Source organism: Odocoileus virginianus, chromosome X (genome assembly GCF_023699985.2).
Source record: "Odocoileus virginianus isolate 20LAN1187 ecotype Illinois chromosome X, Ovbor_1.2, whole genome shotgun sequence".
NCBI lineage: Eukaryota > Metazoa > Chordata > Mammalia > Artiodactyla > Cervidae > Odocoileus > Odocoileus virginianus.
The window spans coordinates 10,289,670-10,315,626 of record NC_069708.1 but is presented as its reverse complement, the minus strand read 5'-3'; the positions used below and the strand labels follow the sequence as shown (position 1 = coordinate 10,315,626).

At 42.0% G+C, this 25,957-nt stretch overlaps 1 protein-coding gene across 1 annotated transcript in view; it reads right to left on the bottom strand.

Moving 5' to 3' along the window:
* XK (X-linked Kx blood group antigen, Kell and VPS13A binding protein) overlaps window positions 1–25,113 on the bottom strand; it is a 56,077-nt gene extending 30,964 nt beyond the window's left edge. The window contains exons 1-2 of the mRNA XM_020901492.2: window positions 24,772–25,113; window positions 16,912–17,174 (exon numbers count right to left, since the gene is read on the bottom strand). Of these exons, the coding sequence (XP_020757151.2) occupies window positions 16,912–17,174; window positions 24,772–25,016 (508 nt within the window). The 5' untranslated portion in view covers window positions 25,017–25,113. The remainder of the gene's footprint in view (window positions 1–16,911; window positions 17,175–24,771) is intronic.
* Between the last annotated feature and the right edge of the window lie 844 nt (window positions 25,114–25,957).

The following is a 25,957-nucleotide window of genomic DNA, read 5'->3' as shown; positions in this document are numbered from 1 at the left end:
GTCGTGAATTTTACTGTCTTACTTTTTCCTGAACATAGTGGACATATGCCATTGTAATAACCTTGTTACAAGATGCTTTGCATTTATGTTTAATATTATCTTCCCTAGAGAAAATTCAATTTCATTCTATCCACTGAGCCCAAATTACTTTTTGGTCTCTTGAGGCATAATCAGAAATGCCAGAAATAGCTTTCAACTTGAAGTAAGCACTAAAAACTACTTATCTCTGGAAATATAAAGACTGGCTATCTCAATCTTCTTCCTCAGGCTCCTACACGTGGAAAAACTGCAGAATCAGCCTTAATAAGGAAAGGCTAGCAACACTAATGACTATTACCCATATAACCATACAGCTGTGAGAGCTGGTCTGACCCTTTCTACACGTTCCTCTTGCCCATGTTTAAATCTCCAGCCCTCAGCCAATCTAAGAGTAAGGTGATCTTTAACTGCAGAGGATGTGGAAGGATTGAGTATGTGATATCTGAGAAATAAAAATGTGAATTCAGTTCAACTTTTTAAAAAAGTCTTTAGTACATCCAAACATACCTGTCACCAGGCTAGGTACTATTAACTATGTGTTTAAGGCATTTAAAAAAGGTGTTGTAGTAACAGATGAGGGACACTATTATTTATGCATATTTTTCTCAAATTAAAGTTCCCATTTTGGGATAGTTTTTAAAGTAGACATACAAAAGTTGGTTCTTTGAAAAGATCAACAAAATTGATAAACTCTTAGATGGGCTGATTAAGAAACAAAAGAAACAAAATGAATTATGAATATTAGAAATGAGGGAACAGCATTACAGTCCTACAAACATTAAATTGTATAAGAGAATATTACTAACAACAGTTGCCAATAAATTCAGCAACATAGGTGCAATGGACAAATTGGTAGAAAAATACAACATAACAAAAGTGACACATGATGAAGTTAAAAATCTGAATAGTTATCTGGCCATTAAAGAAACTAAATTACTAATAAACTTTTCCCACAAAGAAAAATTAATTCATCATTGTTTTGCATCAAGACCAGAGAAGGTGCTGAAATACCTAATCCAAGCTCACCGTACTCACTTTTTGAAAAGTTACAAATTGTATTAAAATCCATTAAAGTTACCAGTGCTATACGAAAAAAGAGAAAAGTAGGCACATGCCCTTTGTGGACCTGCTATCTAGTGCAGTGGTCCTAAAGGGGGATCCTCTATAAGTAAATAATATAGTAATTAACCTCCATAGGTAAAAATATAGCAAATTAACTTCTAATAAGCATTTCACCAAGGGCCTGCACCACATTCTAACATTTTAAGCTTATCTCATTTAATTTTCACAACAATCTTGTGAAACCTGTGTTGACAGATGCAGGTGACAGATGAAAAGCCAAAAAGGTCTGTGAGGTAAGACTGGTCACACAGCATTTGGTGGCAGAACAGGCCATCAGCTCAGACCTTAGATCAAGCACATTTAAACAAAGTAACAGCTGTGTTCTGCTAACAGGCTGCCTAGAATGAGCGTCCCTCCTGAATTTCCCAGCCACTGATGTCCCAGAGCTGCAGAGAAACCACCAGCAAGAACATAACATTATATACTTTGGACTCAGGTCTTCCCAATCCCCCACTGCCCAACAGTATCTACCTATGCGTCTCAGTCATCTACATTTCTCAATGAGCTCCCATATTTCTTCATGGAATATGAAGAAGCAAAAAGGAAGGAGAGAGGGAAAAAAGAAAAAGGAAGTGAGAAGAGAGAGAAGGTATAAAAAAGCATTAAAAAAAAAAAACAAAACACTTCAGGGACTTCCCTGATGGTCCAGTGGTTAGGACTCTGCACCTCTACTGCAGGGAGCATGGGTCTGATCCCTGGTTGGGGAATTAAGATATTACATGCTGTGCAGTGCGGGTTTCCAAGCACTTTCATATCTATCACCTGCCTTATCTTCCTACTCTCTTGAGGAGGTAGGCAAGGCAGCCATTCTGTTTTGTAAAAAGGGAATGTATGACATAGGAAGCCACGTAAATCAAAAGGAGGATGAAGAAACAGTGTGAGTCAGACAGACCAGGAGAACAGAGGTTGGCAATCTAAACCCTATTTTTGTACAGTATAAGAGTTAATAGTGCTTTGCATACTGTTAAAGGGTTATAAAAACAGACAAAAACCAAGAAGACTATGTGACACTAACCATTTATTGTTTAGTCGCTCATTCACGTCTGACTCTTGAGACCCCATGGACTATAGCCCGCCAGGCTCCTCTGTTCAAGGGATTTCTCAGGTAAGAACACTGGAGTGGGTTGCCATTTCCTTTTCCAGGGGATCTTCCTGACCTAGGGATTGAACCTGCACCTCCTGCATTGGCAGGTGGATTCTTTACTGCTAATCAAAAACATTTATTATCTATCTCTTAGAAAATTGTTTCCTGCAATAGAATACTTAGCCACAAGAAAGAAAGAACTAGCACTACATTCATAAGCATGTATAGTTCTTGAAATATTATGTTGAGCAAAAAATGCAAGTTACATAATGATATCTACAGTATGATAAAGTTTAAAGACCTACAAAACCAATATGTAATAGTCATAGAGACAGTGTAAATGCAGTTAAGTTATGAATCACGCATGAGAATGATAAACTCTGAAGTTATGACAAGGAAGCATCATGGGGTGCCCCAATTGTACTAGTAATGTTTTATTTCTTAAACAGAAAAAAAAATTCTGAAGCAAACATGTCATGTGACTATTCAATAAAGCAGACAAGTAGGTACATGGGTGCTTCTTATAATATTCTTTATTCCTGTCTACATGCTTTAATATTTCATTAATGTACAAAGAAAAGATATCTGCAGCTAATAAGTGGGTATATATTAGAGATATTGTGTATGGTTTTCAGCAAGGCCTCCAGAAAAAGCCCCATAAAACAGAAAAAGCCCTCTCATGACGTCCTTGTGGACAAGTTAGAGAAAATGCATATTCTAATACGAGTGCAGTGCAGATGGACTTGCAGATATGCAATCTGTACTCATATGCTTCACTACTTCCTTCCAGGCCAAAGGGCAACTGTCAAGGGGTGCACAGGGCTGTAGCTTTGGGGCGTCCTAGTCTCACTGTCTTGTCAACTGCTGCATGAAGACATAAACTTATAGCCAGGACAAAACTGGGAAGACAAGAGAAGCATGATTCACAATTATCCGAACAGACTGATATCCTGGGCTTGAATCCAAGAGAAGGAAATAGAACAAGAAAAAAAAAATCAAACCCTACCTTTATATATGTAAAATTGTATTGAGCAAGTATAAGATGGGTAAATCTTGATTTAGCTGCTCTCAGTATGGAAAAAGAACTGGGACAATTTATCAGTATAAACCAACTGTGTGATTGAGCTCTCCCAAAAGCTACATTTGGGCACATCAATAAAATCGCAGAATTCAGATTAAAGCAAAAATAAAATAAAACAGTTTCACTACTATAAGCTCATCATATATGCCTACAATGTCACATGCAGTTATCAATGCCATGTGTTAAGAGTGACAAGTCAAATGAACCAGACTATATTTCAGGTACAGTGACCTTGATGGCTACCAAGCATGCCATTAGAGAAATGACTGGAGGGTTTGGAGAGCGGAAAAGAAAAGGAAAACAGGACACTTGTGAAAAGGTGAAGACCTGCCATGTTGTAAGGGAAGTAGTTGTTAGTGCTTTGACGGAAAAGACCACCTCCATTCAGATGACAGGACTAATGGCAGAGCCTGAGACAAGCTTCTGGATGCAGGCGGTTCATTGGGAGGGGAGCCTAGGAAACAGAGTGAGGGAGGGAAGGAAGCAAGGCTCATAAAGACTACATAACACTGTCAAGCTGGTTACCACTGTGGCCAATGGACATCACTTCCACTGGGGATCCACCATATATACTGGATCCCGAATTATTCATCTTAAGGACAGAGGCTGAAGCTTTATTCATTTACAACCATTTTCCTTAGTTTGCAGGTAGCCCAACAAGCGTTACCTTGCCCACACTTTCCAACACTAACTGAGCTGTGTTCCCTGGCATAGGAGAAAACCCTAAGACAGAAAAGAAGAAAAACACCTTTCATGGTGTCCTGGGACACAGGCTGGACGGGGGATGTTAGCAATGTCCACGGAACTTTACACCACAGCTATGCTAAAATCAAAAGGGCCAAGGACAAGTGGCTTGGAGTACAGAAGAGCCTGTTACAGGCCCTACATTCAGCTCTCCAGGCTATGAGTCCATTCATTTCTCCTGACTAAACCCATAAACTTCATGAGCTATCGCCTTTCAGATATCCCACAGACACTTTCAACTCACAATGACAGAGATTGAGAGGAGTCTAGAGCACACCCATGGATCCAAACTCTTTAGTTACATTTGCTGATAGCAGCAGCACGGGCTCCCTCAACTGTGAGTGGGTTAGCCAGTGGATGAGACTCTGAAGGCCCCCGCCAGGCTCTGGAAACAATTCTTCCTGAACTGGGACATGAATTAGAGAGATGGTCACATCCATAAAGAAGAGGTGGAGCTCAGGATTGGGCACTGCCCTTTCCACATGTTGGGGGCAATGCACCTCCTGTGGTGGTCATGGGCCTGTCGCTTGCTGGCTCCAAGATCCAGGCTGTCAGGTCACAAATACATGACAAAATACATTGTCCAGCAGAGGTTCAACTGTCGTCCCCCCTACAATGCAATAAAACCAGTTCTGCTTCCAATTACATACTTCATTCAATATTCCTGCTCAACATTTCTTTGTTCTCTTTTGAATTCGTTTTAACATCTGTAAATCCCTTCATGAGTAATAAAATCTTTTAATGTGTCCATATTTATATGAGTGACAAGATTTCATCCTTTTTGAAAAATATCTTTTAACTGCTTTGGAGCTCACAGTGAGACGCCCAATAGATTCACCTGTCAGAGCCAGGTAAACATTTTTCATGGAGAAGTGGGCCTTGTGTGCGGTGAAAGCCCAGGTGTGTCTTTTTTTAGCTCTTTGGGGTGAAGCCAGAACACCAACGAAACTGTGTAGACTCTGTGTTCTTCTAATTTAAAATTGCCTCTCTACTGATGTTTTATTTCAGTTTATTTATGTCTGTCAAGTTATTCCCTATCATTGGCAGAAATGGATGGGGATTTAGTACGAGGGTCTGACTATTCGGAGCTCTCTCTAAATGGGTTCATGGTTTATAGATATTCAGGTCTATATAATTCAGGTCCCTGCCTGCAAAAGAGAATCTGGTTTGTCAGCCTTTTTATTTGTTAGCCCACTTTTTATCTCAAATTAATTCAAAATGTCATGCCCTTTGGGAAGAAAACAGCTATTTGAAACCTGGACTAGGGAGATTTTCTGCTTGTGTTTACACTTAACCCATGACTGAAATTGTAGACCTGAAGCTATGTCTCTGTGGCTATATATACCTGTGTCTGCAATTCAGAAATTCCTTCATCTCTGATTGTGTGAGGATGTAATGTTTTCCCACCTTTGGATACATGTCAATGTTCATCGCAGCACTGTTTACAACAGCCAACACATGGAAGCAACCTAAATATCCATTGACAGAGGAATGGATAAAGAAGATGTGGCATATATACATAATGGAATATTAGTAAGCCATTAAAAAGAATGAAATAATGCCATTTGCAGCAATATGGACACACCTTACAGAGTGTCATACTATAAGTCAGACAGAGAAGGAGAAATATCGTATGACATCCCTTATATGTGGAATCTAAAAAGAAATGATACAAATGAATTTACTTATGAAACAGAAAGACTCACAGACTTAGAAAATGAACTTATGGTTGCCAGCGGTGGGGGGGAACTGATATGCAGTTTGGGAAGGTCATGTGCACACTGCCATATTCAACATGGATAACCAACAAGGACCTATGGTATAGCACATGTAACTCTACTCGATGTTTGGTGCCAGCCTGGATGGGAGGGAGGTTTGGGGGAAAATGGATAAATGTACATGTATGGCTGAGTCCCTTCACTGTTGACCTAAAACTACCATAACATTGTTAATTGGCTATATTCCAATACAAAATAAAAAGTTTTAAATTTGAAAAAAAATACAGGATCTCTATTCTGATTGGCATATCTAAATGAATAATTGCTTATATAGACTGAATATAACTAAAATTTCCTAAAATATAAAAATGAACTACTAATACTTGAAAAGTGCTAGATTTTAAAATATTTAAAAGTTCAAATTGACATAATTCATGTAAATCTTTGACTATGATGACTAGTATAATATTTTGGATTTAATGACAACTAGGTCTTCTCTGATTCATCAGTGTTAATTATAATACAAGCATACATTTTTAAGCCTCTTGGGTATATTTTTCCTAAATATGTACAGGTTTATGATCAAAAGAACTAGAATTACTCCTACTGAAGGTCTAAGATTATAGGGAAAAAATCAATTTATATTTAAGCAAATAAGAGTGAGTCATTGCTCTGATAAACCTGTATTTTCCACCGTAGTGAGATTTTGGAGTATGTTCTGTTGAAGAGCATTTCTAAAATCTTTAGATAACTGAAGGCTCTGCAGTGATATTATGAGATAATTAATAGAAATTCAATGGATGCCTAGAAAATGTCTAAGAAAGAATACTAAAACATTGATTACTAAGCATGATTTGAGTTGATATACTTTTGTTTCTTATATATATGCTGTAGAGGCTGTATCTTTGGATTTGTAAATGAGTATGTTCATTTCTGCCATGATGTAAAACTATAGGAAAGGAATTGCATGGCTGAATAAAGCTGGCTTGAATGTACTCACAAGCTCTGCTAAAATGACAGAAATTTACAATGATCCACCCCCTGGTTTTCTCCATGAAATACCTGTGACTGCTTAAAAGTTATAATTTATGTAAATGAGACTCTATAAGAATGAGTCTCTACTATGAGCCTGAAGATAATGAGACAGTTTAAAAATTAAGGGCAGAAAAAGTGTTTTTGGGCTGAAGTAAAATGACTTGTTCCAGAATGGGAAAGAGGAAGAATGGTGAAGGAAAAAAAATAACTGAAAGAATATAGAAAGCAGTAAGTTTGTGGAAGAATCTGAAAAGTAACACAAATCTGTGTTAAACTGCCAAATCTAGCTCGGTTTATGGGTTTACTTTTAAGTCTGTAAAAAAGAGATTGTGGGTCCTTTAGAATCAAATATTACATTGAAGCAAATCTAGAATTTACTTGCTCTCTGTGAAAATGAGAGAGTTTTCTTGGAGTATTGGTCTGCTCCTAATAAGAGATTGTAAAAGGTTACTCTGCACCTGTTATTAGTTTCCTATGGCTCCTGTAACAAATTATCACAAACATGGTGGCCTAAAACAATACACCTTTATTCTCTTACAGCTTTGGCAGCCAGAAGTCTCAAATTAGTTTCTCTAGGTTAAAATCAAGGTGCCAATAGGGCCATGGTCCCTCCAGAGGCCCTAGAGAAGAATTCATTTCCTTGACTTTCGAGCTTGCATTCCTTGCCTAGTGGCCCCATCCTCCATCTTCAAAGCAAGCATACAGCATCTTGCTCCAGTCCTCACATTATCATCTCACTCTGTAATCAAATCTCTTCCTGACTCTCTCTTATAAAGACATTTGTCAAATGTGAGCTGTGTATCAGTCATGAATTATAGGACCTCCTATCAGTTCATAAGGAATTAGAACAAGAAGAACAGATAATACTGGCTGTACACTGAAGACAGTATGAGAAGCCCTGTACTATAATACATCATTAAATGAGAAAATTGATCCTTATGAATGCTGTGAACTTGGAATTAATTTGTGGTGTGAGTAACAAGTTCAAGTCTCTATAGTGTCCAGACTATAGTGGCCACTATGAGTAAAGTGGGTGAGACATGAAATCCAAAAGAGAGAAGTGGCAAACCAGAGGCCAACCTTAATGGGATAGTTTCTTGTATCTGCAGCTGACTGCAACCACATGGACACCCAGACATTTTAATTTCATGAGAGAAGTCAGAAATCCAGATACTTATGGTTAAAAGTTTGTGATTCTAAGTGTCAGCACTTATGAATTTTCTTTTAAGATGTCTGCAGAGGACTAACAAAGACCATCCAGACTAGGTTTGTGAGCTGCCACTTTGCAATTTATGCTTTAGGAAAGAATGTATTACAGCTTACTAAATGGCCCCTCATTTAGAGATTCTATTTTGGGGACCTAGAGACCTGTTCTAAAGAGTGACAGCTACATGACTGCAGGACCTGTCAGATTCAGGGACCAGGGGAGCCTGGGCCCTCCAAACACCTCTTCTCAGGGGCTGTCTTCAGAGGGAGGCCAGCCTTATTCCCAGGCCTTGTGTTCACGCCAACAGCAATCTGACATTACTCTCCAAGGTCTTTCCAGGCTGGACTTGGGCTCACGTCATCTCACACGGGATGTTTTCACCTGTGCTGACCTGTGTCTGATGTCTGACCCTGGCCTGCCCTGACACTGCTTTTGGTCACAGACCTGGTTTGGCAGGCACGCCCTCCCTAGCCCTTGTTCCCACTCATACTGGTTTTAGTTTTCTCACTCCCAACAGGGCACTGGTTGTCACTGGTCTCTGCAGGGCTCAAGTTAGAACAAATCCTCCCTCACCAGTCCCCTTCCGTCTTTTCAAAATGCACAAAAGGCCTAATCCTGGGTGGCTCATGCTTTCCCAAGGGCTGTGGTTCTCAGCCTCTGCCTGTCTTTCTCTCCTGGTGGATGACTCCTGGTCCCAGGGAGGAGGGGGTGTGGCAGGGTGCCTCAGTTAGACAGAGGACAAGCTGCCCGGGGCCCCCATGTCTCCTGTGAATCCACAGGCACAGCTGGAGCATGGTTCTTAAAGCAACAGTGGTACAGTTCTGCCTGAGTCTCCCCTGTCCACGTGACTTTGCACATGGCCTGCCCACATGAGGTCAGAAAAGCTCAACGTCCAAACCTAGTCATCAAACAGAGTCTAAAGAGCCCAGGAAGCCTGGCTCCCTGCGGGTGTCACAGGGGCCACAAGAGCTAAAAACAGCACGGACTGAAAGGTGACCCTGAGCACACAAACCTGCTGACCTGACATGGTTTATCCACCTACTATGACTTCTCTGGTCCTCAATGGATACTCTGGTGTGGCTTCCAGTGAGGTATCCTGGAGACTACATTCAGTGCTAAAACATGCCACAGTCATAAGCCAAAATCAACCACTTTCAGCAACCACACAGCTATTTAACCAACCTGGCATGATGTGAGTACCATGATTGATTCCCTGGCACCACCCACCCTGGAGGCACTCCCTGTTGTCTGAAATTCACTGGAAGATGAGGTACCATGCCCTGGACACAAAGATGCTCCACTTCAGGGACAGGGGGGCATGGCTGGTGTCCTCATGTGACCAGCTGAAGGACACTCTCCACCTGCCGTCACTGGGGAGAGGCCTGCTGGTCACTCAAATAAGCAGGAGGGTAAGAGGGAGGCTTGCCTAAATCCAGAAGGGCTTTATGGCTCTTGTAATGATCCCCAAATTTGTTCGGTGAACATCTTGACAGTGAGGCATCTGGTTGAAGGAGCACCAGGTGTCAAGAAATGTTTCTTGGATTAAACAAGCACCGACTTCACCAAGCTCTACGCACACCAGACACAGTTACACTCAGACACTCCTGAGAAGCCGGCAAAGTCTAAACCCGTGCCAAGCTTCTTTCACCAGTGGAAGGAAGAAAATAGAGGGTGTCACTAGACAGAGGGGAGCAGAGAGGGAACCAAGCTGAGGACTGTATGGTTCCTGGATGAAGCCCCGGCTTCCTCGTCTGCACAGCACTCGACCCCCACAAGGTGAAGCAGGCGAGGCCGGGTTCTCACAGCCCGAGGCCCGAGCATCCAGCAATCACATGAGAACCAGGCCTGGCCGCCCCGTGGGGGACCTGTCTCAGCAGCTGGGGAGGGAGACACGGGCAGCCATCTGTTAGGGGCGTGGCCTGTGCCAGGCTCTGTGTTAAATCACAGTTTACAGGCACATGGTGACGTCATCTCTGGGAAAACCCCGAGATGGAGGCACTCTGATTATCCCTGTTTTACAGGTGATGAAGCTGCTCCTCACAGGAGACAGATGGATGTCCAAGAGCACACAGCCAGAAAGTGGTGACCTGGGATGGTGAACCCAGGCCCACTGACCCCACTGTTGAAGCCAGCTGGGCAGCCTCTGACCAGTCGTGTAGACAGGCCAGGAGCAGCGGCGGGGGGGGGGGGGGGCCCTGCGGCATCTGATGAACAGGAGAAAATGTCAGACACTGAATCAACTAATAGGAGAGTAATTAGTTTCCTTCTTCACTTGATGTGACAACTGTTTTTTCAACCTAACACAGCATGTAGAGTGTTTATAAGAACTGTGAATACATCTGAGTCTATCACTTGGGACAGAATTTATATACTTGTACATCTTAAAACATGTATTCAGCCACTGATAACTTTGCTCCCCTCTCAAATGGTGTTAGACAGGTTAGGTATTTCATGTGAGAACGAGATTTATAATTGTGTTTACAATGGGACACATTCATAAATAAGTTCAGTAATCTTTAGTAATCATATGAACTGCTTGAATTGCATGTTTTAGTCCAGATGATAAGTTTATATAATATTACCATTTAATTTACCAGTTTCCACAAGAGCAGACAGAAGAGTATATTCCACAGACAGTATCATAGCACTAACTAATAAGCCCTGTCGCCAAGTCCATTTTTGGAATGAGGCAGGGTATAAGTCAACAATATATGTCAGGAATTTGGGAACTATGTCTGACATCTGCCTTTGTCCCACCTTCGCATTCAATCAGGCATCACCTTGTTCAACTTCTACATCAGTAATATTGCTCCAATAACCCATTTCTACTATTACAGCCTAAGTCATTATTGTTCTCAACTTGACAACTGTAGCAGCCCACTTCTGGGCTTCCTTGTTTCTCCCCTCACTCCCTTTCAATCCATTTTCCACAGTAATCAGCTTCTAAAATAAAATCTAATCATGACACTGTGACGTTTAAAACTCATCAGTGACTTCCTAGTGCCTCTGGGATAAAGTCTGAAATCCTGGGATGCCCTTTTCTTCTTTTACTTCACTTGATTCATCTACCAGATTTTGGTTTACACTTAAGTTCCCTGGGGAAATTTTCCCTTATCTTCCAGACTTGGTTAGAGTCCCCCAACAGACTTTTACTTTGCAGGATTTACCTGAAATAAAATAAATGTATGACTAATTACTTGTTTCCTATTTGCCTATCCTGTTCCAGAAGGATACAGCCCTGTCCACCTTATTCACCACTTCATCCTTGGAGCCCAACACAAGGTCAGGAACACAGAACACATTCAATACATATTCATTGACTTCAATGAGTGAATTCACATAAATCTAACCCTATGTCCTGCCTCCTCTGGTAGACTAGGAGTACAATTTCCATCCTTAAGAAGATGGAAGTAATCAGATCTACCTCACAGGGACGCTGTGAACGTGAAACAAAATCATGCCAATTGCAGTGCCTGGCACAAAGCAAGGATCTGAGAAGCAGTCATCATTACTGCCAACATTACCACCTTGACTGGAAGAGAGAAGGGCACTTAGAGATCCAGGCAGGCCAAACGGCAGGCTGCAGGGGCCTTCACAGAACACAGTAGCCTTGGTGTACTCACCTGGGCCTCAGACCAACCTGCCCTCCAAGGTCCAGAGACTCAATCAAGTCCCCTCAGAGCCGACTGGTCTCACTCAAAGGCTGAGGGTCATACACAGTGTCCATGATTCATTGACTATGGGGGAAGAAACTCTCCAAAAGTATACCATTTATATGAAGTATGCACAATAGGCAAATTCATACAGACAGAAAGTAGAGTAGTGATTGCCAGGGTCTGGAGAGGGGAAACGAGGAGTGACTGCTACCAAGTATGGGATTTCTTTTCGATGTATTGAAAATATTCTAAAATTAGATAGTGATGATGATGACACAACATAGTGAATATCCTAAAATCCACTAAGTTGTACATTTAAAATGGTTAACTTATTGTATGAATTGTACTGCAATTAACAAAAACCTCTCCAGTGGACCAGGTGGCTGGCTCCCCCTCCCCTCCAAGCTCTGCCAAGGTCAAATTCATCAGCATTTGCTAAGTGAGCACAGGATAAGAGAGAAAAGAAAGCTATATAGAGTTTGAATGTTGACGGGATCAGGTTTGGATGGACTTCATGTCCTCTCCTGTCAAGAATGGATATTTTTATTGGTCTCAACACATGGTACGGCAGACAGTGTCCTCCTCCTATATTTTAAGAAAACATAATTTTGTTGTGGGTGGCAATGGGCTCAGCCCTAGGCAGGCTGTGACTTATCTAGTCCAGTGTTCCCAAACTTTGCTAAACATAAAAATTACCAGGAGCAGTTGTTTAAAAAACAAAAGAGAAAAAAGATCAAAAGACCTATCTTAGGCTACCATCCCACACCTAGCAAATCACAATTTCCGAGAATGAAGCCTGGTTTTCTATAGATTTTTAACAAGCTCCCTAGCTCTCACCTTCAGTGACATCATCACCAGGGAAGTTGAAGGAATGCTGTTCAAAGCCACTGGTTGTAACTGTTCCTATGCCCAGCTTCTCTAGCATTTCTTGAACCAAGGTGACCATGTGACCAGTCCTGGTCAATGAGATCTAAATGAGGTTTATTAGCGAGGTTTCTGGGAAAGCTTTTACTTACTAATAATCAGGAAAGGAGTAAATCAAGGCTGTATATTGTCACCCTGCTTATTTAACTTATATGCAGAGTACATCATGAGAAATGCTGGGCTGGATGAAGCACAAGCTGGAATCAAGATTGCTGGGAGAAATATCAACAACCTCAGACATGTAGATGACACCACACACTTATGGCAGAAAGTAAATAAGAACTAAAGAGCTTCTTGATGAAAGTGAAAGAGAAAAGTGAAAAAGTTGGCTTAAAACTCTACATTCAAACTAATGCAAACTAGTACAGCCACTATGGAGAACAGTGTGGAGATTTCTTAAAAAACTGGAAATAGAACTGTCATATGACCCAGCAATACTAATGCAAACTAACTAATGCAAACTAGTACAGCCACTATGGAGAACGGTGTGGAGATTTCTTAAAAAACTGGAAATAGAACTGCCATATGACCCAGTAATACCACTTCTGGGCATAAACACTGAGGAAACCAGATCTGAAAGAGACACGTGCACCCCAATGTTCATCGAAGCACTATTTATAATAGCCAGGACATGGAAGCAACCTAGATGCCCATCAGCAGACAAATGGATGAGGAAACTATGGTACATATACACCATGGAATATTACTCAGCCGTTAAAAAGAATTCATTTGAATCAGTTCTAATGAGATGGATGAAACGGGAGCCCATTATACAAAGTGAAGTAAGCCAGAAAGATAAAGAACATTACAGCATACTAACACACATATATGGAATTTAGAAAGATGATAATGATAACCCTATATGCAAAACAGAAAAAGAGACACGGATGTATAGAACAGACTTTTGGACTCTGTGGAGAAGGCAAGGGTGTGATGTTTCGAGAGAACAGCATGTATATTATCTATAGTGAAACAGATCACCAGCCCAGGTGGGATGCATGAGACAAGTGCTTGGGCCTGGTGCACTGGGAAGACCCAGAGGAATCGGGTGGAGAGGGAGGTGGGAGGGGGGATCGGGATGGGGAATACATGTAAATCCATGGCTGATTCATGTCAATGTATGACAAAACCCACTGCAATGCTGTGAAGTAATTAGCCTCCAACTAATAAAAATAAATGGAAAAAAATAAATAAAAAAATAAAAAATAAAAATACATGATGTAAATTAGGAGATGCAACAATAAAACATTACCTTCCAGAAAAAAAAAACAAACTCTACATTCAGAAAACTAAGATCATGGCATCTGGTCCCATCACTTTTTGGCAAATAGATGGGGAAGCGATGGAAACAGTCACAGACTTAACTTTTTTGGGCTCCAAAATCACTGCAGATGGTTACTACGGCCATGAAATTAAAAGATGTTTGTTCCTTGGAAAAAAGTTATGACCAACCTAGACAGCATACTAAAAAGCAGAGACATTACTTTGCCAACAAAGGTCTGTCTAGTCAAAGCTATGGTTTTTCCAGTAGTCATGAATGGATATGAGAGTTGGCCTATAAAGAAAGCTGAGTGCTGAAGAACTGATGCTTTTGAACTGTGGTGTTGTAGAAGACTCTTGAGAGTCCCTTGAACTACAAGGAGATCCAACCAGTCCATCCTAAAGGAAATCAGTCCTGAATATTCATTGGAAGGACTGACGCTGAAGCTGAAACTCCAATACTTTGGCCACCTGATGCGAAGAACTGACTCATTTGAAAAGACCCTGATGCTGGGAAAGATTGAAGGCAGGAGGAGAAGGGGACGACAGAGGATGAGATAGTTGGATGACATCATCAACTCTATGGACATGAGTGTGAGTAAACTCTGGGAGCTGGTGATGGACAGGAAGGCCTGGTGTGCTGCAGTCCATGGGGTTGCAAAGAGTTGGACACAACTGAGCGACTGAACTAACTAAAGGAAGAAAGACATTCCCCCTTCTGCTTCATGCTTTTCTTCCTACCTTGAATGAAGCCATCATGGATTCTATGCAGTAGCAACCCAAAAGAAAGGCCAATGGAACTGTAGGGACATCAACTTTATCAGTGTGAGCAGCTGATATAATGCCAGCAAAGGCCTAACTCCAGTTTCTTCTTAAATGAGCAAAATAATGGGCTGTCTAACCTTGTAGTCAAGTGTTTTGTTTCTTGCACCAAATGCATTCCTAATCATATGATAGTTACCGCCCATGTTGGCCTCCATGACACACCCCAGCCTGTGCTCTAATTATAACTACCCTTCCCCTTCTGGCTGAGAGATTCCTTCCTCAGATATGCTAAGGCAGTGATTACGGTTAGTCAAAACCTATAAAAATGGCAGTTATCTATATTTTTAAGAGGACCATGCCCACTTCCTTTCTCTATACATATTTATCGTTTAATTCTCAGGGGACTTATATTATGCCAAGTTCTCAAGGGGCATGTTACAGATATTCTTTGTGACACTGACATTTTATGAGATAGGTTTCATCTTCCCGAATAGAATTCCATCTGAAAAACTGTAATGAGGGTTGGCAAACTTTCTGTAAGGAGTCTGACAATAAATACTTTATGCTTTGTGGACCACTTATTTTCTGCTACAACTATGCAACTACTCAACTCTGCTCAAAGGAAAAAAAAAGGCAGACACAGACAACAGGTAAATCAAAGGGCATGGCTGCATTCCAATAAAATTTTATTTACAAAAACAAGCACCCCCTGATTACATCCATGGGCTGCTGTTTGCCAACCTCTGAGCTAAAAGACAACTTCATTTTCAGTAACTTGAGAAAAAAAATTGAATTGACATGTAAAAATCAAATTGGCTATCACTGCATCTGGTCTCTTGCTGTGTTCCTGCCACATAGAAAAATAATGAACTGGGTAAAGGGTATATTGGCATGCAGAGGACTCACCTTGGTCAATGCCCATTCTAGTCGTAAGTCCCTAGAAAACAAGGATGTTGCTGCATTTATTGAGCATCTACTGTTTACCTGGGGCTGTGGAAGGTGTTTTCACAAGTGTTAATCCACCAAGGTCCGAGACCTCAACTTAAAGTTCTGATATATCTTAAGAATCATAGTCACTCTTACGTAACCTGGATAAGGGAGACAGTTGTGATATACAAATATCCTGTGACTCAGCCATAAATTAAAGACATTTTACCATCCAGCCTAGATTAGAGGCAGAAAGAAGACTGAGGGAAGTTAAATTAATAAGGGTGATTTATTTTTAAATATTCCAATTTCAGTGTTATCTTAAAAACGTATTTTTAAACTTAAGGCTTTTAACTCATTTTTGCTTATCTGTATAGTAAAACTTGCCAGAATACCTGGTTTTCATTTACTTACAATATTAATATTTGCAAAGGATTATTTCTTCTTTTCATATGAAGGTTTTCACTTGTGTCCAATGCATGTGCAGTTTTTTTTTTTAATCTGGCTTAATCAAAACCTCCCCTCAATTTGATGATGTGAGACTAGTCCAAAGGTTAGAGAAGTGTGTTTATTTTAAAGAGGAGGTATCTATTAGAACTACAAGAAGACAAGAAGGAACTCCTGATGCCCTCATTCACCACAAAGAAGCTGTTACAACTGTCTCAGCTGCTTTACAACTATCGCTGAGTGACAGAGGCACAATCTGAAGAGGCCCAGCCCCTGGCAGCCATCCTTTCAGCCTATGTACAGCAAGTTGGATTGCCTAGAACCTCTAGACTGTGGCCATTCCCCAGCAAAAGTCAGAGTTTCCTTTCTTCCCTTTGGCTTGAACCTCGACAGGGTTCCTGGCTGTATCAACAAAGAAAATGGCAGCAGAAGTAATGTTGCATGACTTCAAAACCGGATCACAAAAGGGATACCCTTCCACCTGGCCCTTTCTCCCTCTCAGGATACTCGCTCTTGAAAGCAGCCATCATGCTGTGATGAGGCTCAAACTAGCCCACATAGAGAGACCAAGTGGGGAAGATCTGAGGCCCCAGCAACAACAGCCAGCACTGACGTTAAGAACTGTGAGCGGATGAGCCCTCAGTGGACTCCAACTCCCCATCTTTGAGCCACCCCAGTTAACCACAGTGGAGCCGAAGTGAGTGCTTTTGAGAGCTGCCTAAACTGCAGATTCATAAGCAAAAGAAATGTAATTATTTTAACTCACTACGTTTTGAGCTTAGTAACTCTAACAGACTTCAGACGGAAGGTGCATAGAAATGAATTTCACCTGAAACAAAAGAGACCGTATGTTTTGCTCTCCACGCTTCCCAAATGCAAGCAGAAATAAAAAATACACATACCTCGTCCGATACTGACATCCTGCCGCAAGACGCTTATATACAGCTGCAAGGTCAGCTGGGGGGCTGAGCCCAGGAAAGCCTGGATCACCGATGCCCGGCTGAATGCAGATCGGTGGGTGAATAGCTTGCCCTCTGCCTGGCCCACTTCCTTCTCAATTTCCTCTGAGTGGCCATTTTTTGGCATTTGCCGCTTCTTGGTGATGCTGACATAAGGTTCTTCAATGTGGTTTGACTGACAATAGATGCAGAAGACTTCAAAACACCTGGAAACAAACCAGCAAGTCATGATCATCAGAGGCAGACAGGATCCTGTCTTTTCTCAGTTGCCCCACTTTCACTTAGCCTGATTCTCAAAGCTTTGACTTGGTTACTCTGGACTGCAACTCCCCCACCCCCACCCCCGCCACTAAAATCATCCTCTCTAAGGACCAGTTGTGAGCACACAGTCTTCTTGAGGCCCTCCAGCAGGCCAACTGGCCTGAGCATGAACCACATTGAGAGGTGACGCCAAAGGCCACTAAGGCAAGGAAACCAAGTAGAGAATGGCATGGGAAGTGGTTCAGGCTCCAGAGCTCCAGAAAAACATTCCATTTCCCTTCCTGACATTTATTAGCTGTGCAGCCTTGGACATGTCTTTTAACCCAAGTTCTGTCCCTGAATTATAAAGCAAAGATAAGACCTACTGTGCCACACTGTCATGGAGATAATGCAGTATATGGGGGTGTGTGCGTGTGCATGTATATACAACACCCACCCCCACACACATATTATATATATATATGCACATATACTTTTCCTAGAGCCAACAGATGCCCCAAATCACTTCAGTTTAAAACAGCAGCTGTGGTTGGGAGATCCCCCAGCACAGAGCAGCCTCCCACCTAGAAATTCCCCTGGAAGACCACATTACCTATTTCTGCTCTCAAACCTTTCAGAACAGGACTAAAGTCAATCATGCCTGGAAGCCTGCCAACTGTCTTATCTATGGAGTTTCAAGCTTGCTCGAGGATGGAGCCTGAACCAGTCACCTTTCTAGACTGATAGAGTAGCTGGCTTTTAAAACTGGATTTTCTTCTATAGATAATAATATGAATAGCAAAGAGAGGAAGAGTACTGATATATACAATTTACACACACACACACACACACACACTTACAAGTGGATTGAGGGATTGATAGAGGGATGGAGAGATATGTGAAATAAAATGTTAACTGTAGAATCTAGGTGGCAAGTACTTGGTTGTTCCTTGTACAATTCTTTCAAGTTGTCTTCTGTATGTTCAAAAATTTTCATAACAAGATATTGGGGAAAATGTTTTTTTCCTAGTAATAAAAAATGTTCATGGCTTTAGGTTTCAAAATTGTTAAAGGACATTTTTCCCCAAATGTGCATTTTTATAACAACCTTATAATGCTGCCAGAAGATTTTATGGCTTCATTTATTTTATTGAGTGTTATTAACTTTGTACTCTCACCTGGAGGCAACCAAGGAAATGAGAATACATGTATAATTCGAAATACTAAAGTAAAACCTGACATAAGAAAGGAAATGCAGGAACTTCTTTCTTTAGTGAGTACAAAGTGGATATATTTTGTGATTATCTTTGTTCATTTGTTCCTGGGAGAAAAAGAGGTACAAGGGGGTGGGGAGGGATGGGGAGGGAGAGGCAATTGTCTGCTACATTTTGTCCACTGGGGTCACGGATACTTTAATATATTAGCTGTGTCTGACACTTTGCAACCCATGGACTGCTTAGTCCATGGGATTCTCCAGGCCAGAATACTGGAGTGGGTAGCCTTTTCCCTTCTCCAGGGGATCTTCCCAACCCAGGGATCGAACCCAGACCTCCCACAGTGCAGGCGCATTCTTTACCAGCTGAGCCACAAGCAAAGCCCAAGAATACTGGAGTGGGTAGCCTATCCCTTCTCCAGCAGATCTTTCCGATCCAGGAATCGAACTGGGGTCTCCTGCGTTGCAGGCAGATTCTTAGCAACTGAGCTATAAGGAAAGCCCCAATATATTACATGAAAACATGAAAAACAATGTGGATCAACTTGTTTAGCTGAAAACAATGAAGTTCAAGGTTTTGAGCTAAGTCTAGCTGATCCAACTGAATCTTCTCTGAGGAAAAACTCAGATCTATGACTGTATGAGGCCTTGTAACTTGACACAGTTGGACCACTGACCACAAGCACTAGAAGACAGCATAAACTGACCATTGTCTTTATTCTCAAATACGTAACGAACGTGGATGCACTTTGCTAAGTGCTGTGGGGAATGCAAAGATAGTTGCACACCACTGTCTCATTCAGACATGTACATAATCTAAACAAAAAAAATGGGACCTAATTAATATAAGTAATATTTATGTAACACTTTCAGTTTGTAAGATATTTCTCATAGATTAACTCACTTAGAAAGAAAGGCTACTACAAAAATTTGAATCATACCATTTTTAATGGCAAAGTTCTGGGAAAACTCTAAAGGTCCCTAAACAAAACTGATTAAATAAATCCTAATATGTATGTTCAATGAAATATTATCCAGTCCTTAAAATTGACAGTATACACATACATATACTGACATACAAAATTTTTTTTATCATATTTGGTAAGCAAAAGGAGTAATGTATTACAATGGAAAATACATAGAAAATTCCATTTTTAATAAAAAGAAAATTACATATACATATGAATACACACACATATACACATAAACAGTGGAGTGCTTCAGCTGACTCATACTGACTCATGAGACAGTTAAATGGTTAGGAATTTTGTGAGGCAGTTTTCAAACAACTCAGTAGCTTGAAATAGGCCACAATGGAAATCTTTAAATCACAGAAATCAGCAAAGACTACAAATCAGGGTCTTCCTTCCCACATCCCCTCCCTCCCCCTAGATGGTTCATGGTTTACCAACTTAATGGCTGTAAAAATATTAGTGAGGATATAAAACAAAATATTAAGAATTGTTCTCTTTAGTTAGTCAAATTAGAGCTTTTAAATTTTTTTAGTCATGCTTATCTGTTTTCTGCCCTTCTGTCATTCCAACAACAAATATGTTTTACCTGAATAGTAAAATCAAGCTTAGAATTTTTAATGACAAACAAGCAAATGAAACAACAGCACATATTAAGAGATGAATGAATAAAATGAAGGTCCAGTGGAAAAAGCAAGTCTCTGGATAATGAGGAGAAGGCTGTGTTTAATGGAAAGTATTCGCAGAATTATAGACAAACGAGACTTCTTTGTTTACAGTGGAAACGAAGGAAGGTCCCAGAATAAACTAATCACAGAAGTGGCCCTGAAACCCAGGTGTGTGTGTTAGTGGCTCAGTCATGCCTGACTCTCTGCGACCCCATGGATTGCAGGTCACCAGGCTCCTCTGTCCATGGAATTCTCCAGGCAAGAATACTGGAGTGGGTTGCCACTTCCTTCTCTGGGAAACCCAGGTGTGCCCCCCTGCAATTCACTGTTTTTCTCAACTAATAAAAATCTTAGCACAGAAGTTTACATGTAGTAGGTATTTAATGAATTTGTGAAAGGCCCTAAGACTTCCACTATTTGCCACTACTGGTTAAGAAAACTGGTAAGAAACACTCTACTATTCTTTGTGGGATTCTGCAAGATTCATCCAGTTACTCCAAATGTTTTTGTTTTACTTGAGAAGTTGCCTAAATGTAGCCATAAATTAACTATTTTCATCACAATCATTCAAGGTAGTTTTTCAGTCTGACCAAGGGTTGGCAAACATTTTGTGTATTTACAAAGAGTAAATATTTCAGGCTTTGCAGGTCATGGTCTCTATTGCAACTACTCAACTCTGCCACTGTAATGCAAAAGCAGCCACAGACAACACAAAAGTGAATGGGCATGCCTGTGTTCCAATAAAACTTAACAAAAACAGGCAGTAAGGGGATATCAATGTGGGGCATGGTTTGCTGATCCCTAATGTAGGTAATCAGTAGGTTGATCCTTTTTTATTTTCATTTTATCCCATTTTCAAACATCATAATGGAAGCAGTTTATTAATTAGCTGAAACCATGCATGTTGGCGTCTGCATAAATAATCTGTGGTACCAGAGACCCTCTGAGGTAGTTACTAAAAACACATTTTCAAAAGAAATACTGATTATGATTTCCTCTATGCCACGTTATCTTCCTATGACATACATGCTCTGTGAAGCTACGCAAGAACCAAACCGGTTAAATAGAAAGCTCCCTGTGACTTCTGAAAAGCCACGTGCGTAATCTCACTGAGCCTCAATTCTCAACTGTAAAAAAAGATAATGACAGTTAGCTCACAATGTTTTACAGTGCATGGAATTATATACTGTATGTGAAAGCACTTTGCAAGCAACAACAAAAAAGCTATTCATATTTAGGCTATCATTATTTTTAAAGTCTTCTCAAAGTTTACAAAAGAGAGAAATACTATGGTATTTTGCAATGTTTTTCATTGCAATGAATCATTTTGCAATGGTCTGTCTAAAATACTAGACTCACAGATCCAGAGAACACACTAGTGGTCACCAACAGGGAGCAGGAAGGGAGAAAGGCAATACAGGGGTAGGAGATTAAGAGGTACAAACTGAGGTATAAAATAAGCTACAAGAATATACTGTACAACATGGGGAATATAGCCAATATTTTATAATAATAACTATAAATGGGGCCTTACCTTTAAAATTGTGAATCACCATATTGTACAACTGTAACATATAACATTGTACATCAACTATACTTGAATAAAAAAAATTACTAGAACTTCTTAGCTTTTATTTTATAAACCTAGATTTTTAGGTACCATTTTTCCTTCATTATACCACTAAATAAGAATGGGGGCAAATTCCTTGCACCTGTAACTCATTAATATTTATTCCTTCTCCCAATTAATTTATAAAATGAACATAATTGTAAAAGAATGAGAAAGAAATTTTGTTTGTTGTTAAGAGGTGCTTCCCCACCCCCACTCTGGTTTTCCAGAATGTCTATTATCATTCACAATAAGATTACCCTTATAACAGAAAAACAGAAATTCAAGACATTATTTAATGTTCCTATCATTCCAACCTAGCCTTCATGAGGAAACAATTCTTCAAACTGCAACCACAGTTTTAAATATGAGGCTGATATAAATGAAACATGTTGCTCTCCCAAAGCCTCCCTACATGAAAGGAGGAGCAAGGCCTAGTCTGTGGTGTTTAGTCCACCATCATTACAATGTAATGAAATGCGCCTGAACTGAGTGAATCCAAAACCAACACCTCACCTCAAAAGAACAGGAGTTTGGCTAGTTAGTACCCATCCCAAATTAAAGAGAGCTAAATATTCCCCAAACAGTTTTAAAATATTACTAAGTCCAACCAATAAGAAGGGCAGAGAGACTCTCCTGTGTTTGGCGGAAATAATTTTGATCTTTATGTAAAGCTGACGTCTTAGAGTTAGAATAAAATCAAACAGCAGGAAGAACTTTCAATAAGATATTAAGTCATGCTAACACACAACATCAAATTGCTTTTCTTTTCATCTGGAAGATAAGAGGCTTGGAACCACATTTTGTGTATCTCAGCATGGTTCCAGCATCTTCTTAAAGACAGCTGCGCTAGAATGAGTGCCCTTGTTGAAGGAAGTAGGTTGTTTGTTCCTTTTTTTATGTGTTATTCTGTTTTTTCCCCCAAAGCACAATGACCTATTCAGAATTTTCTGGAAATAGGTCTCTTTTCAGTGTTGAAACTTTATATGTATATATCAGTTGAGAAGTTATCGCTCCAAAGCACCAAACTTTTTCTTTTTTTAAGTAAAGTTAAAATATTTTTACGGTTAAAAACCGAAAAATGTAGACAAATATAAGAGTAAATGATGTTCTTTTCTCTATTTTTCAGAAAAAAATGAAAACTGCCCCGTAACTCCATCATCCTGAAATTACCACTCTTAACAACTTGCTATATTTCTCTGAGCTTAGGTCTATGTGTGCCAACCTGTTTTTATACATACTATTATGTCATTAGCTTTGTCTTGGGTCACTCAGTAACATTTTAAATGCTAGTACTGATAGGGTATTCTCATTTACCAAGATGGCAATTTAGGTTGTGTCTTTTCAATTTTGCCAAGATGACCAAACTTTCTTAAGATGGAGCTATAGATAAAACACACTCCACACTCCTCAGACTTCTTTCACGTAATTTAGCCAATTCCACTTGTAAGAAGCCTTGTGAATGTGATGTGGGGTCTCATTTTCCTCATCTGTAAAATGGGAACAATTATATCTACTTCATGGTGAGGAGTCAATGAACTGAGAGATATAAACACCTACCTACATTTAGCACAAGAGGCATTTAACAACTGCCAGTTTCCCTTTCTCTGTCACTTTACTCAAATAGCATGGGCAATGAACTTTCTTTTCACAAGATGGAGCTAAGAAATGATGAGTGCCTTGTCCAAGTAGAGCACATTGATCCTACTGAGTGGGCAAACTATCAGGTCGCTGCGGCCTACTTGGCCAGGGAGGACTCACTCCTTCTATGGCCCCAGGTTGCAGGGCTTTTAAAATTCCCCTCACTTTCTTTCTCTCTCTCTGTTCTCCCCCCAACCCCTTGCTCTCATGAGGTTGGTAGCAACTTCTTACTCCCACCAGAGCACCTGTTTCTCTTCCTCTATAGGAGTCTGTGGCTTTCGAGGCTGGGAAACTTGTTCACCAGGTTTATTCTGATACTATGTAAGCTACAAGTCAGTATTCTGAATGTCAGCTGGGATGACTGTCTCTAATATGAAATGCAAAGTTTTATAATAGGGCCCTGTAAAATCTATTTTACTACTTGACTCTGTGTGTATATAGGGCTCTGTAAAATCTATTTTGCTACTCGAATGTGTGTGTGTGTGTGGTATGTTGGTGAGGGAGATATTTTGCTGTGTGTGTGTGTGACGTGTTGGTTGGGGAGATATTTCCTGGTAGGAAAGATTCCCAGCTGGTTGAATTTTCTGGCAGCTGAGTGTCTGGCCTTTCTACCTCTTCCCTTTTCTCTCCCACCTATATCTAAAGTTCATTATTATAAATTTGTTTCTAATCCAGAGAGAAACCCTTCGTTTCGCTTTTCCTACAGAGATGAGAGGTTTCAAAACAACGCATTTTAAACTCTCTTTATGGTCCTCGGATAAACCAAACTCTCCTTCATTGCCAGAAAATTTTTAACTTGCTTTGTGTTCCTAAATTTCCAGAAATGTCACTAATAGTTTTTTTTTTTTCTTTCTCTTTACACACAGCAAGAGTTGGGGTCTCCGTGGCACTTGTGTTCCAGCTTCATCGGCTAAGTCAGGCAGGGCCCTGAAGACGTTTCTACTCCGCTCCCCACCCCCCGCCCTCCCCCCTCCATGTTTCCACATCGGACAGAAAAGACGGATGCGTGGATTTGTAGGGTCGTGTATAAGAATTACATAAATTAGTATTTGTGACTGAGCTCAGAACAGCGCCGAGTACAGTCCACTCCACGTGTTTGTTCAATTTCAATTCAATTCAATCAACTGTGCCCACTTCGATTCTAACGGCCATTCTGAACCCCCTTCCTAAGGCCCCGTCGCGACCCGAGCTCATCCTGCCAGAGCCCACCAGGTCGCGGTGAGGGTTGAGGGGCCCGAACTGGCCCTTTCCCGTTGGTCAAATTCAGTCGACTGTCGGCAATTTCCAACGCTAGCCCCTAACAGGAAGGCGGTACGCCCCGGCTCCATTCCCACGCTCCCAGGTTCCTGTCGCATTCCTGTGACAGGGACGGTGGCGGAGCGGAGGAGCCGGGCGGGCCGGCCTGGGCCCCCGTCCCCGACCCCGGCCACCGGCCCCCGCCGCCGGGGGCCCCGCACGCACCTGAAGAGGGGCCCGAGCTGCAGCAGGTGCAGCAGCAGAACGAGCGGCCGGTCGCGGGTGAAGTCGCGGTGCACGAAGAGCAGCGTGAGCTGCACCAGAGCGCAGGGCAGCAGCGAGAACAGCAGCGTCAGCGCCTGCCACATGCCGTCCCCGCCCGAGCGGTAGGTGCTGCTCAGGTACAGCGCCGCCGACGTCTCGGCCACGAACAGGAACACGGACGCCAGCACCGAGCCCGGGAATTTCATCTCCGCGCGTCAGCGGCGCGCACCGGCGGCGGACGCGGTGGCGGTGGCGGTGGCGGTGGCGGTGGCGGCGGCGGCTGCCCCGGGGGCTCCCGGCATGCCCGGCCCCAACTGCTCCCGCGCTCTGCGCTGCCCGCCGAGGGCGCGGGGCCCGGGCGCTGGAGCTGGGCCTGGGGGCGAGCGACCCGGCGGGGCTGGGGCGGGGCGCGCGGCCGGGGCGGGACACGCCCACACGCACCGAGCGCCGCCCGCGCGCCTCAGCGCCCGTCGCGTCTCTGCGGCGACGAGCCGCGGGCGGGCCGCGAACCAGCGCCCGGCGACCGCCCGCGCCGAGCCGCACCGGAGGCGGCGGGCCCCGCCGGCCCCGCGCGCAGCCGCTGGGTCCTAAAGCCCTTGGTCGACGCTTCTGTGGGAAACCTTCACATCCCTTCAAAAACCTGCAGCCCCGCGGGACCCGGAATTGGGATCAGGATGCCTTTCCAGCCCGGGCTCTGTTTTCTGGACCTCAATAACGCCGAATCCCTCAAAGGATCAGCGTTTCCGGTCACTTAAAAAAAATAAGCAGAGCCCGCAGATGCTTTTCAAAGTGCAAGTATATCGTCACGCACCCGGAATGTACCTTTTCACCCGACCAAGTCTGAAGCATTGCTTCCAAGTGAAAGAGCATCATGGTAATCCCTAAGAGCTAACGCTTTCCTTCCCAGAAAACCTGCTTTCAAAAATATTGATATATTCCTCCATAACTGACTAATTCAGCCCGCCGAAGACCAAGACCTAATAAGGAAACGATTTTCTAGGCCACACCATACCTCCCTCTGCTTGCTGCTGTGTGCCAGCCCCAAGACTAACACAATGGCCTTTCACTCACTGGATCGGTGACAGCCTTCTGGACATTAGGATGGGTTCAGCGCCCCCCTCCCTCTGTCGCTCAGAGCTTGAGCCTT